We start from the raw sequence: 11,587 nt of genomic DNA, 5'->3' as shown, positions 1-11,587 counted from the left end.
TGTGCCATACAACACTCAGCATACAAAGGTCTGTCACTGAACAATTTTACTTTTTTTATTTAGCAAGAATTTGTTTTATGGATTGCTTATCAACGGTGAATTTGACTGAATGATTACGAAAAAAAACAGGGATCTGAAGTTAACAGGTAAAAGGAAAGAACTAGTCAAAGGCAAATTCACTTCTGCACCTGGAACAGTAAATGAAGTACTTTTTACTTCGTATTTATCAAAAAAAGTGAGTAATTTTTGATTCCTAAAGCTTTATTTTCGTATTTAGATGGTACAGGCAGTGCATAGAGAAATTATTTTTCTTTCTAAATATGACTTCCCAGTTATTGTAGGTTTATACATTCCAGTTTATGGTGTAACAGTAAGGTGCCTTGGCCAGTGCAAATGTCTGCAATTCAGTGTGTACAGAAATAACTTAATAGTAACTTGTACAATAATTTAATACAAGGTCAATACAAGGTGCCAAATGCTGCAGGAGCACAAGACCTAGAGCCAACACTGTGCCTGCAGAAGTGTTTGCATGAGTACATCTTAAAAAAGTACGTTTGTGTACCTCTGTTCTGTCTATTGTGAAAAGACGACCGCTTACGATATGGACGAAGTCGACTGGTGTCGCAGTGTAAAGGTCCCAGTGCAGCTTGTTCAGTATGATTCTCTCCATGCGAATGATCTCTGCGGTCGAGAAGTTGCATCCACTCTGAACCACAAGGTCCTTTACTGACGCGATCACCTGCTCCAACAGGCATCAACAAAATAACCAATAAATCCAGATTTTATTTAAACCAACATGTCGCGCAGCTAATTTGTTCTACGAACGCACTGACAACATGATGCTTCAGGTGCTACACAACAAAACATCGTTCATCTTCCTCATTGCTTTCTTTTCCAGGGAAAAAAAAATCCAAACACATCACACACAAATGGATTTGGAAAAAAGTGCTAAGTTTACATTACATTTATTTATTTAGCAGACACTTTTCTCCAAAGCGACTTCCAACGAACTCTATGTAGCGTTATCAGCCCACACACCTTATTCACCGTGGTGACTTACATTGCTAGATACACTACTCACAATGGGTCACTCATCCATACATTAGTGGAGCACACTCTCTCTCTCACTCACACACTATGGATGTCAACAGCATGTCTTTGGACTGTGGGAGGAAACCAGAGCACCCGGAGGAAACCCACACAAACAACATGTAAACTCCACACAGACTGAGCAGGGAATCAAACCCACATCTTCTTGCACCACCCAGGTGCTGTAAGACGGCAGCGCTACTCGCTGTGCCACCATACCGTCGACTTACTTCATCCTCCTCGTTGATTTTTCCGGCTAGAATCAGGGAAGTAATGGCAATGCACTTCAGGTACTTCGGCTGTGCCTGCAAACAAAACAAAACTTTCTGCTATCAAATATTTGAGCACATGCCAGTTTATTTCATAATTGCTTGGTCCCACATTGGCTTCCTTCATGATACCAATATTAATATAGTAAATATATAGTTAGTATTGATTTTCCTATATTGACTCACTTGTACATTTTGCCATATAATGCTCGTTAGTAAAAATGTAGTAATATTACAGTGGCAACACAAAGCTACAGTAAATTCAATGTATACAAAAGTAGTTCTGCATAGGTATTGAAGTAGCTATACGAATACTGTAATAATCATTCAGAAATGTTTACGTAGCAGTACCCCGTCCACGATATTAAAGGAATATTACTATATTATACTAATACAGGACTATTATATTATGTCTATAAGATTCTTACGTGACATAGTTATACTGCACAGTTTTCAAGGGAGGTAATTCTGCATTTCGTTGACGTACAGAACGAAAAGCTCATTCTCCGTTCACCTTGACTGACGCTAAAAGTCTGTTGAGGATGCAAACTCCGAGAGCAAACGTTTCTGGAAGGAACTTAAACAGTTTGCTCAGGTCACCCAACCACAGAACTGCATCCTGGTGCTGAAACGAAGATATGTCCGTGCCCTGCAAAGAGAAATGTACGTAGGAAAAAAAACAAACAAACAAACAAAAAAAAACTAACGGTGCATAGTAAAGAGACAGCCATGTTAACGGGCACAGTGAAGACGTCCACCTGAATGCGCCCGTCTGCGAAGACTGGAACCTTCCACAGACGCTTCTCCCGAGCCAGTGCGTTCGCCAGCATTCCCGCAAGCCGACAACCTGCAAGTTCTGGGCTCTTCATGGCTATCCTGGCGTTGGCCAGAGCTCCTCCAGGGCACGGAAACCTGAGGAGACACATACTAAGTGGACATACGTCTCCGCCCCAGCAGTTCATCAACACCCTCAACATAACAAACCTGGAGGACAACATGTTTAGACCAGATTAGTTCTGGATGCACCACTAACAGAACAGCATTAGATACAAACTTAGTTGATACCTTTAACCAAGGCTACCTACAGTGCCGAGAAACCTTATAATCGCAGAAACTCATTTCGACTATCATTTCAGCACGAGTATCCTGATCATTGAGATTCGAACCAACCACATTCAGACTGCAACGTGAGAACCCTGAAAACTACACCACCTTCTGCTCCATGCACCGAATAAAGAAGTCAAAATGACTCATTGGTAGTATACAGTAGATCTTGATAATTCAAGGACAGCAAGTGGTGAATTGAGACGTTTGTTCCTTCTTCAGTTTAAAGGCTGCTGGTTTGAGACCCTTTCCTGCTACACCTGCCTTGATAAAGATGCACACTGAACTGATACAGGAAGAATACCCTGCTCTATAAATGGCTGGTGGTGAGGTAAGTGCTGCCCACGGTCACCACTCACATGCTTTTCTTGGTAAGAGAGCATGCGGAAGTGGTTTACCATTGCCTTGTTCCACATGCCTTTGGGTTCTGAACACGGGGAGAAGGTGCGAACCCTGAATACCCTGAGCTGGGTTCGACCCCATGGCTCAATCAGCAGCGCAGGCACCGTGAGAAAAGCATTTTAAAGTCGCTTATCTCGCACTAAGGCAGCTTGAAAAAAGGTGTCCGCTCAACAAAGGTTAATATTAATAACTGATGGGCATTTTTGATAGAACGTAAAGTCAAGTGACTGATTCCATGGGAAACATTAAGCTGAGAAAGAAGGTCTCATCAGAGGTGTAGTTGTTCCATGTTCCTGTAATTCTCTTCTCCAAAGCAACTTCAGATACTAATCTACATACAATGTTTTACCTGATTATACAGCAGGGTAATATTACTGGAGTAATTCAGGGTACATCTCTTGTTCAGGGGTACTACAGCTAGAGGTGGGATTGAACTTGCACCTCCTTGAGAGCAAAGGCAGCAGCTCTAACTGCTACACTACCAGTTGTCAATCAATATAGTAGATGGTAGATGTTCATTAAGGCCTGATGAACGTAAGTTTCAACACACACAAGGGTGTGGGCAGAATCGGCTCAGCTGGTCGAACCTGCACCATTTCCGCCGACTGATGTTCTTCCACATCAAGGAAATGAGAACTCAATTGTTTCCCCATGGAAATCAACAAAGATACACAAAGTGCTCTGGTCCAGCCATCCCACAAACAGCTGAGAGTGTAGTGGTTAGAGGTTCTGCCTTTGGACCCCAACCAAGGTTGCAGGTTTGAGCCCCACCTCCAGCTCTAGTAGCATGATGAGCAAGGTACTTACCCTGAACTGCTCCAGTAAAATTACCCAGCTATTAAGGGTAAATAGTTTGCGGGGGGACGACCTTCAGCTCAGTTCCTGTTTTTTGAAGGCAGAAAACAGAGGTTTACAGCTCGGGCCCAGTTACCAGAGTACCGTGGTAAACTTGGAGGGAGGATGATCGCTGCGAACAGCCAATCATTACACTGACTGAACACGGCTGGAGCCACAGCGAAAAGTGCAGCAGAGATGTGACATGTGTACAAACAGAACGGAACAGAAAGGAAGAGTTTAATTAATTATTAATTTAATACTCCGTCGCAGAGAGCTCATTCACACTGTTGTACAACACAAACCATCACAGTTTTTCACAGAAATCAAACAGCACCTGATTAACATCTTTTTCACTTCGCGACGCATTGATGGCACTGAGCAACATCTGCGATCGTGCATTGAAACATTAAAAAATAAATAAATAAATAAAATAAATCGATAAAGTGTCATTCAGTCACGAGACTCTTACCTCCCCGCGTGAAAAAGAGACAAAGTAGCACATTTAACACACAGCGCGCTCCTATTCATCCGCGAAGTGGGACGGTTGAACCATTTAAACATCCTACCGATAGTTTCTTAGCGCGAAAACAAAGAGGCATCTTAAAGTAGACGGGGGGAGAAACAAAAACAAAAAAAGAAGCAACGAAAGAGACTGAGTGATTCTGTCCCGCAAGACTCGGGGCTCAACGGACTCTTTCTCTTCTTCAACGTCCGCCCTCCGCACAGCTGCGCCGACTGCGTTGGCTGCGTCGTTTGCGTCAGCTGCGTCGTCGGCGCGCGGAACCCCTCGTAAAATGGTGCCCCTCGGTCGCACGTCTGGCCGCGTAGCGAAAGCAAACGTTATACAGGGAGAACTCGGCCGCACCGCCGTGTCAACTTTCTCCTTCTACAACCCGTTGCTACTAATGTACGAATTTCCCTCAGATTTTGTCTTTTTAATAGTCATTTTTTGTGGGAAGTGAATCTTTAGCAGTATTGTCCTTCCCTCTTCATATTAAATTAACATAACCACCCGTCCCTGTGTATTTGTGCAAACGCCTGTGAAATATTCCACTCAAAATTATAGTAGAAATTTACATTTTACATTAATTCTCCAAAGCGACGTACATCTCATAGAAAATACAATGTGTTCATTACATTAGAAGAAAGAGAGGCATAGTCTATAGATGCAGATGCAGATGCATGATGGTTTTTAAGCACAGTTGAGTTAGATATTTTCCACAACGTTCATCACACGAGTTGCTGCATAAAACTTTATCCGAATATCGACGATTCCTGATCACCTTCCTAATATTTTTTTGAAGTTATGAAACATTTTACCTTACAGGAGTAGCTGCGTGAAGGTTTCAGAACAGTTCTGATCTCAAAGTTATAGAACATGAACATTTACACATTGCATGAACTTAAGAGATGATGGGCGAAGTGAGTCCAGAAGAGTTTTAAGAGCCTTCTTACATGCAGACAGAGATTCAGCAGTTCTGAGTGGCAGGGGAAGGTCGTTCCACCACATTGGAGCCAGAGACTTCACTTCACTCTGATGAAGCAGCTTGCTCTTTGACCGCAGACGCAATCAAACGAAAGAATCGAAGCAAATGTTATGAAATATTATCTCAGCCCTACTGTAAATAAAGTGTGAATGTAGAATGCGATTTCTGAACATGCAGATAAATTTTACTGTAAATCACAGTAAAAGCTGTCTACAATCCTCAGCGCTGAAGGAATTGACAGGATGTGGGGGAATAAAGTTACTGCTGGTTAGAGTAAGACCATTCTTGAGTGATGAAACAATTTGATGAAAACAGATTGCTGTTCATTTATATTTAAGTTTTTTTTTTTTTTTTTTTTTTTTAAACGCCAAGTGATTTTCTAAAGCTGTGACATGTGTATCTCCATTCCCAGTCACCATATATTAGCCACTGTCTTGGGTTTTGCATTGTTTTCACATTTCATCATTGTACATAAACAAATGTAAATGTATATGAACACGTGTATGTCGTCACATTTGTGTATAGCTTCACGAAACTGTTGCGGAATCAAACATCCTCTTTCTCTTACCTCTTGCTTGATCAAATCTGTCACATTCACAATAGAGGTGTGATTGGCAAATAATATTGATCATACTGTACCTGTCTTCTTACCATCCACACACACACACACAATGTCTACAATTGCTTGTCCCAAGCAGGGCTGCAGAAAACCAGAGCCTAACCTGGCAATGCAGGGCGCAGGGCCAAAGGGGAAGGGGATGCACCTCGGATAGGATGCCACTCTGCTTCAAGGAACCCCGAGCAGGACTCGAACCCCAGACCCACCACAACGAAGGCCTCAGCCAAACCCACTGCACCACCGCTGTTGTCTTACTATAGACTAAAATGATGTGAACTGCATTGAACCTCTCCAGTTATAATATTTGTTTCACGTGAGTGGTACCATATTAACGGAGACTAGATCCCTGGGCCTGCAGTTGCTCTGTATAAAGCTAATTATGCAACAGTAGTGGGTGTCATGAGGGGGTGTGGCTGGGTCCTGCTCTCCGGTGGGTCTGGGGTTCGAATCCTGCTTGGAGTGCCTTGTGATGGACTGGTGTCCCATCCTGGGTGTGTCTCCTTCTTCTCTTTCTCCAGCCCCATGAGTTCACCCTTGTTTGTTGGCCAGAAGGCACACCTTTTGTGATACATGTTTAAGTCCCACCCGCTACCCGTTTCTAATCAATTTGTGCTCGCACTCACTTCTGGAAGGTGTGGCAGTAAGCAGAGGTTTTTAATGCCTTTGTAACGCTGATGGATGATGATGATGAGCCCCATGCCCCGTGCTGCCGGGTTAGGCTCCAGCTCACCACAACCCTGCTTGGGACAAGCAGCTTCAGCCAGTGCGTGCGTGTCATGACACGAAGGCAGGTCTGTGCTAGGTGTTCTGCGGTGCGTCATGTAGCCTGATGGTTGCAGAATTGAAATAAAACTTGATGAGGAAATGGGAATAATCACGCAATGATTGAAAGTGCCTTTTTCAAATCGAACATTTGAAAGCCAGTCTGATGGTGTATGACATGCCTCTGCGGAGCTCTTAACAAGGACTCGGAGTCACGGAGACGCGGCGGGACACCGAATCGCGACACGTTATTCGCAAGATTCAAGGGGGCAGCGCTGGTGTCCTGATCTCCTCGCTCAACCCCTACTCGCCACGAGTAACTCGTTCGATTTGTTTGCGTCTCGGTGATGTTTCCTTAGAGGAACGTTCTGAGGTTCTGTCACGTGATGCAAACTTTTGCTTCGTCGTGGGACCGGTCTGGGCCTCGTGTTTGCCGACGACCGCGAAGAAAAGCACGAGCGTATTTGCAAGGAAGAACAAGCTTGAGCTCGAACGGTTGTCCTGCACAGGACTTGCGGTTTGCACGAACACGTTCTCATGATACTGATGTTTATCTCAAAAGCCTTAATACAGAAACGTTGAGTTCCTGCCTGAGGGCGATTGCCCGTCCGTTCACACACGCAAACCGCAAGCTCATCTCTTGTCCAAGGGCACCTACACCTTCACACACTTCCCTTTTCTCACCAGGGGTTCTACGCTCAGAACGTCAATGCGCACTTCACGCAATTCTCCTTTTCCTCTTTATCCTACACGCCATCGAACATATTCTGATGTATTCTTGTGTTCACGATGACACCGAAGAGACAGCTTATCATACTGTCAAGGAAAACCACGTTTCAGAAATATTTTCGGCTTATCAGTCAGAATCGGAACAAGTTTTATTGGCCAGTGCGTGTGGTTCTAGGCGCCTCCGGTATTTACAGGCAAACAAACAGCTGACTCAGAATTACAGAATAAATAAATAACATATTTACAGAGTATACAAACACGAGGGTATAAACTGTAGTATAAATGCTAAAAAAATGTAAATAAATAAGAAGTAAATTACAAAAGTGGTTGGATATTGTTGCGCTGACAGGAGACCTATAGGGGACTGTTAACTGTTCATGAGAGTGATGGTCTGAAGGAAAACACTCTTCTTGTATCCGGTTGTTCTGGCGGACACCGCTCCGTAACGGCTGCCGGAGGGAAGAAGTGTAAAGAGTTGGTGCCCCGGGGTGTGCGGGATCAGTGATGATTTTACTCGCCCGCTTCCTCATTCCGGACTTGTATACAGGACCTGAAGGGTAGGCGGGGGTGCGCCGATGATCCTCTCGACCGTCTTGACTGTCCTTTGTAGCCTGTTTCCATGCGATTTGGTAGCCGAGCCAAACCAGACAGCTATGGCAGCGCACAGGACAGACTCAACGACAGCTGAGTAGAACCAGATCAGCAGGTCCTGTGGCAGGTAGAACTTCTTCAGTTTGGCGAAGGAGGTACACTAGCTGTTGGGCCCTTTTCACGACGGAGTCAATATAGGTGTCCCGCTTCAGGTCCCGGGAGACTGTAGGACCCAGGAACCCGAGGGACTCCACGGGCTGACGCGGTGCTGCTGAGAATGGTGAGGGGGGGGAGAAGTGCAGGGGGGGTTCCACCTGAAGTCCACAATCATCTCCGCTGTTTTGAGGGTGTTCAGCTCCAGATTGTTTTGACTGCATCAGCCAGCCAGCTGTTCAGCCTCCCTCCCTTAGGTGAATATTTTTCATTTGGACTGTAAAATACATCTGACATGTGACAAAAAGTGTGTGAACTGGTTTACACAAAGTGGTCCTTGAGCAGCAAGTGCAAGGCTGCAGACCTCCAGACTCCATAAGCGTGGGAAAGCAATTTCAGTGCGAGTACAGTATGTACGTCCACACTAAGAAACTCATACTGCACTACTCTCTGCGCTGGCTTCCTATAGCTGCCCAGACCAAATTCAAGACCCTGGTTATTGTCTACAAATGTATCAATAGAACTGCTCCCAGCTATTTACAGGACTTGATCAAGCGCTGCACCCCAAAAAGACCCCTTCGCTTGTCTACTTCTGCTCGCTTGGTGGTCCCATGCATGGAAGCTAAAGCGCGGAGGTTCTCAGTTCTGGCTCCGTTGTGGTGGAATGACCTTCCCCCTCTCACTCAGAACTGCTGAAACTCTGTCTACATTCAAGAAGGGTCTGAAAACTAACTTTTTCCAGACTCACTTCGCCCAAGATCTCTCCAGCTCACATGTGGTGTAAAGTTCATGATCATCCTCAGATAAACCTTTACACAGCTGCTACTCCTGTATTGTATGCAAATGTTTGTGTACCTTTTCATTAAAAAAAAAAATGTAGGAAGGTGATCAGGATTCATCAGTTCTGAGTTTTATGCACCTACTTGTGTGATGAACATCGGTGCTTCAGGTGGAAAGAATCAAACTAGGTTTACTCAAAAATCACAGGTCTGCAACTATGTCTCTTTCTCCTAATGTAATATACAAATTGTATTTTTGCTGAGATGTACGTTGCTTTGGAGAAAGTGTCTTCTAAATGAATAAATGTAAATATACTACATTGTACATGACAGGCTACCTGGTTCGGACCGAACAGGGGGAAGTGACTTGTGTGGTGTGGTGATACACCTGTCTCCTTGATGAGAGTCTTTATTCCTGTCTTCAGGCTGATGAAGTTTGTATGGTATTTATTAGTATGTGCATGTATTTCCCCAAATATTTACATTAGATTTATTCATTCAGCAGATGCTTTCCAAATTTCCACAAGACCTGATCACTCACTCACTCACTCACTCACTCACTCACTCACACACACACACTTTCAGAACCGCTTGTCCCTTACGGGGTCACAGGGGAACCGGAGCCTACCCGGTAGCACAGGGCGCAAGTCCAGAAGGGGAGGGGACACACCCAGGACGGGACGCCAGTCCGTCGCAAGGCACCCCAAGCGGGACTCGAACCCCAGACCCACCGGAGAGCAGGACTGTGGTCCAACCCACTGCGCCACCGCGCCCCCAAGACCTGATCACCTTCCTAAAAATAAAAAAGAAAAAAAAAAAAAAAAAAACGTAAAGATTCGGGGGGTGTGGTGGTGCAGTGGGTTTGCCCGGGTGCTGCTCTCCGGTGGGTCTGGGGTTCGAGTCCCCCCCTGGGGTGCCTTGTGACGGGCTGGCATCCTGTCCTGGGTGCGTCCCCTCCCCCCTTTTGCCCTGTGTTGCCGGGTTAGGCTCCCCATGACCCCGTATGGGACAAGTGGCTTCAGATGATGTGTGCGTGATGTAAACCCTTACATTACAGGAGTAGCTGCGTGAAGGTTTATCCAGCCTGATCTTAAAGTTATAGTGCATGAACTATGACTCAGATATGATTGTACTGTATGCACTTCAACAGCTGAACAGGGGCAGAACAGGGAACAAAGACTATCGCTGAAATATTGAATATCACTGCACAATGAAAATGGGCTCATGACTGGAACACACCGATCGCTGTAAGCAGTGTGGGAACCAGGTGGTTATACTGTATTTAGCTCCCAGCACTGAACTGCATATAAGGGTATAAAAGCTTGTCCTCCAGCGGAGATTTTCAAGGCTGGATCTCGCTGGAAACAACACTTTCCGTCTCCTATCGCTGTTCACCACGTTGGCTGCTGGACTCAATTTAGGAAGAGTAAGAAAGGTGCCAGGAAGACTTCATCCGCTGAGCTTTGATCCTGATGCCTGAGATTTGCTCCCTAAAGGATTCATGGCAGAACAATGCTTCAGACAACACTTGGGAGGAATAAAGCGATGAATCTTCGTCCTTCAAAACAAATAAGCTCAAGTCTGGCGATGAATTTTATCAGGCTGGCAAGGTGCCACGGGCAAATAGCGGAGGAACACTGTCTTCTGAGGACTGTAAAATGGTACCGGGAACGGTGGTAACTGCCAAAATAGCCTTTGGAGGATGCTGAATAAACTAATAAAATCCTTGAGTGTGGACACAAGGACAATAGGTTTAATGCCTCTCTGTTGCAGTCTTGTTCAGATACCTTTTCCTTTCCTTTCCTTTTTTTGAAAAACTGGTTTATTCTGAGAGTGAAAAAGCTTGCATAGAAACAGGTAGAACTACACAAGAAACCCGCCCTGCCCCAAAAATGTTGCCTTTTGAGCTACATTTATTCCTTCAGCTGGAACTTTCTCTCCAAAGAGACGTACAATGTTAAGGTACTTATAATATAATTTACCCATTTATAATTTACCCATTTATAGAGATGGGTAGTTTTTTTCTTTCCTGGAGCAAATAAGGGTAAGCACTTTCGTCCGCCTCTGTGTGGAGTTTGCATGTTTTCCCTGTGTTTGCAGGGGTTCAGTCAGGGTGCTCTGGTTTCCTCCCACACTCCAAAGACATGCTGTTCAGGTTCACCCATAGTGTGTGAGTGACAGAGAGTGTGTGTGTTCCACTGATATATGGATGAGTGACCCAGTGTAAGTAGTGTATCTAGCAGTGTAAGTCACCACGGTGAGTAAGGTGTGTGGGCTGATAACACAACACAGAGTTCGCTGGAAGTTGCTATGGAGAAAAGCATCTCCTATATAAATGGTCAACAGTACTACAGCTAAAGGTGGGAGTTGAACCTGTACCCTTTCAGTCTAAAGGGAATAGCTCTAGTCACTATGCTACCAGTTATTTTTTCACAATAATATATTTGATGCGGGGGCGCAGTGGGTTGGACCGGGTCCTGCTCTCCGGTGGGTGTGGGGTTCGAGTCCCGCTTGGGGTGCCTTGCAACGGACTGGCGTCCCGTCCTGGGTGTGTCCCCTCCCCCTCCGGCCTTACGCCCTGTGTTACCGGGTAGGCTCCGGCTCCCCGCGACCCCATATGGGACGAGTGGTTCAGAAAATGTGTGTATATTTGATGTGTGTTCTAGAGAATGATGTTGATATTGAGGTTAGTGGTGCAGGGATGGTGAAGATCACTGAGCTTTAAGCAACTATAAATAGAAAAATTCCACCCTGGGATTCTGCATG

The 11,587-nt window shown here is 45.1% G+C and overlaps 1 protein-coding gene across 1 annotated transcript; it reads right to left on the bottom strand.

The window, feature by feature from the left end:
* Positions 1–118: 118 nt before the first annotated feature.
* On the bottom strand, positions 119–4,436 carry ccni2 (cyclin I family, member 2). Its single transcript, XM_018752017.2, has 5 exons — positions 4,171–4,436; positions 2,117–2,270; positions 1,873–2,007; positions 1,320–1,394; positions 119–739 (listed from the first exon to the last, which is right to left on the bottom strand). The coding sequence occupies exons 1-5, from the start codon at positions 4,260–4,262 to the stop codon at positions 425–427; spliced, it is 771 nt and encodes a 256-aa protein (XP_018607533.1). The 5' UTR covers positions 4,263–4,436; the 3' UTR covers positions 119–424.
* Between the last annotated feature and the right edge of the window lie 7,151 nt (positions 4,437–11,587).

The sequence above is a fragment of the Scleropages formosus genome, chromosome 4 (assembly GCF_900964775.1).
Source record: "Scleropages formosus chromosome 4, fSclFor1.1, whole genome shotgun sequence".
NCBI classification, from domain to species: Eukaryota; Metazoa; Chordata; class Actinopteri; order Osteoglossiformes; family Osteoglossidae; genus Scleropages; species Scleropages formosus.
This window is presented reverse-complemented; position numbering and strand designations above follow the sequence as displayed.

What these genes read in the sequence shown, in the direction of transcription:
- ccni2 (XM_018752017.2), bottom strand. Translation starts at nt 4,262, where the DNA reads ATGTTTAAATGGTTCAACCGTCCCACTTCGCGGATGAATAGGAGCGCG. An exon ending in GACTTTTAGCGTCAGTCAAG is followed by an intron (nt 1,395 to 1,872) that starts GTGAACGGAGAA and finishes TTTTGTTTGCAG; the next exon opens with GCACAGCCGAAGTACCTGAA. An exon ending in AAATCAACGAGGAGGATGAA is followed by an intron (nt 740 to 1,319) that starts GTAAGTCGACGG and finishes CTGTTGGAGCAG; the next exon opens with GTGATCGCGTCAGTAAAGGA.